The 496-nt window shown below is 76.6% G+C and overlaps 1 protein-coding gene across 1 annotated transcript in view; it reads left to right on the top strand.

Annotated features, from left to right (window-relative positions):
- The first annotated feature begins 160 nt into the window (after positions 1-160).
- The window catches only part of LOC103906115 (rho-related GTP-binding protein RhoF-like), a 2,295-nt gene continuing 1,959 nt past the window's right edge, over positions 161-496 (top strand). Inside the window, exon 1 of the mRNA XM_019474020.1 lies at positions 161-289. Coding sequence (XP_019329565.1) covers positions 161-289 — 129 coding nt within the window. The remainder of the gene's footprint in view (positions 290-496) is intronic.

The raw sequence follows: 496 nt of genomic DNA, 5'->3' as shown, positions 1-496 counted from the left end.
CCCCCCCCCGCCATGACCCCAGCCCTGAGCGGCGCCGCGGGCGGGCCCGGCGGGCGGGTGGGGGCCGCACCCTGGGCTGGGCGGGTGCCTCCCGTTGCCCTGTCCCCATCCCTGTCCCCGACGAGGCCGGGCAGGCTCTGCGGCCCCACTGGCCGCCCCCATGGAGCGGGAGCACAGGGGGCACAGCCCGGGCCCCCCTGAGGCCGAAGTCAAGGCTGTCATCGTGGGGGACGGGAGCTGCGGAAAAACGTCTCTGCTGGTGGCCTTCGCCAGGGGGGACTTCCCCAAGGTACCGGCTTCCCTGTTCCCTGGGACCTCAGCCCCGGTGGGACCCGGTCGCGGGTGGGGTCGGTCACCGTCCCCGAGCAGCTCCCCACGCAGACCTGCTGCGGCCGGGGGAGGCTCCTGGGGAGCGGCGGCGCGGGCGACGGGCAGCGGACCCGGGACGGGATGGGCACGGTGGCGGCAGCGGGGCCGTTTGCAGCAGGACGTTGGG

This window comes from Aptenodytes forsteri, unplaced genomic scaffold, assembly GCF_000699145.1.
Source record: "Aptenodytes forsteri isolate BGI_AS27 unplaced genomic scaffold, ASM69914v1 Scaffold202, whole genome shotgun sequence".
In the NCBI taxonomy this organism is placed as follows: Eukaryota; Metazoa; Chordata; class Aves; order Sphenisciformes; family Spheniscidae; genus Aptenodytes; species Aptenodytes forsteri.
Note: the sequence above shows the minus strand (reverse complement) of the source record. Positions and strands in the feature narration are given on the sequence as shown.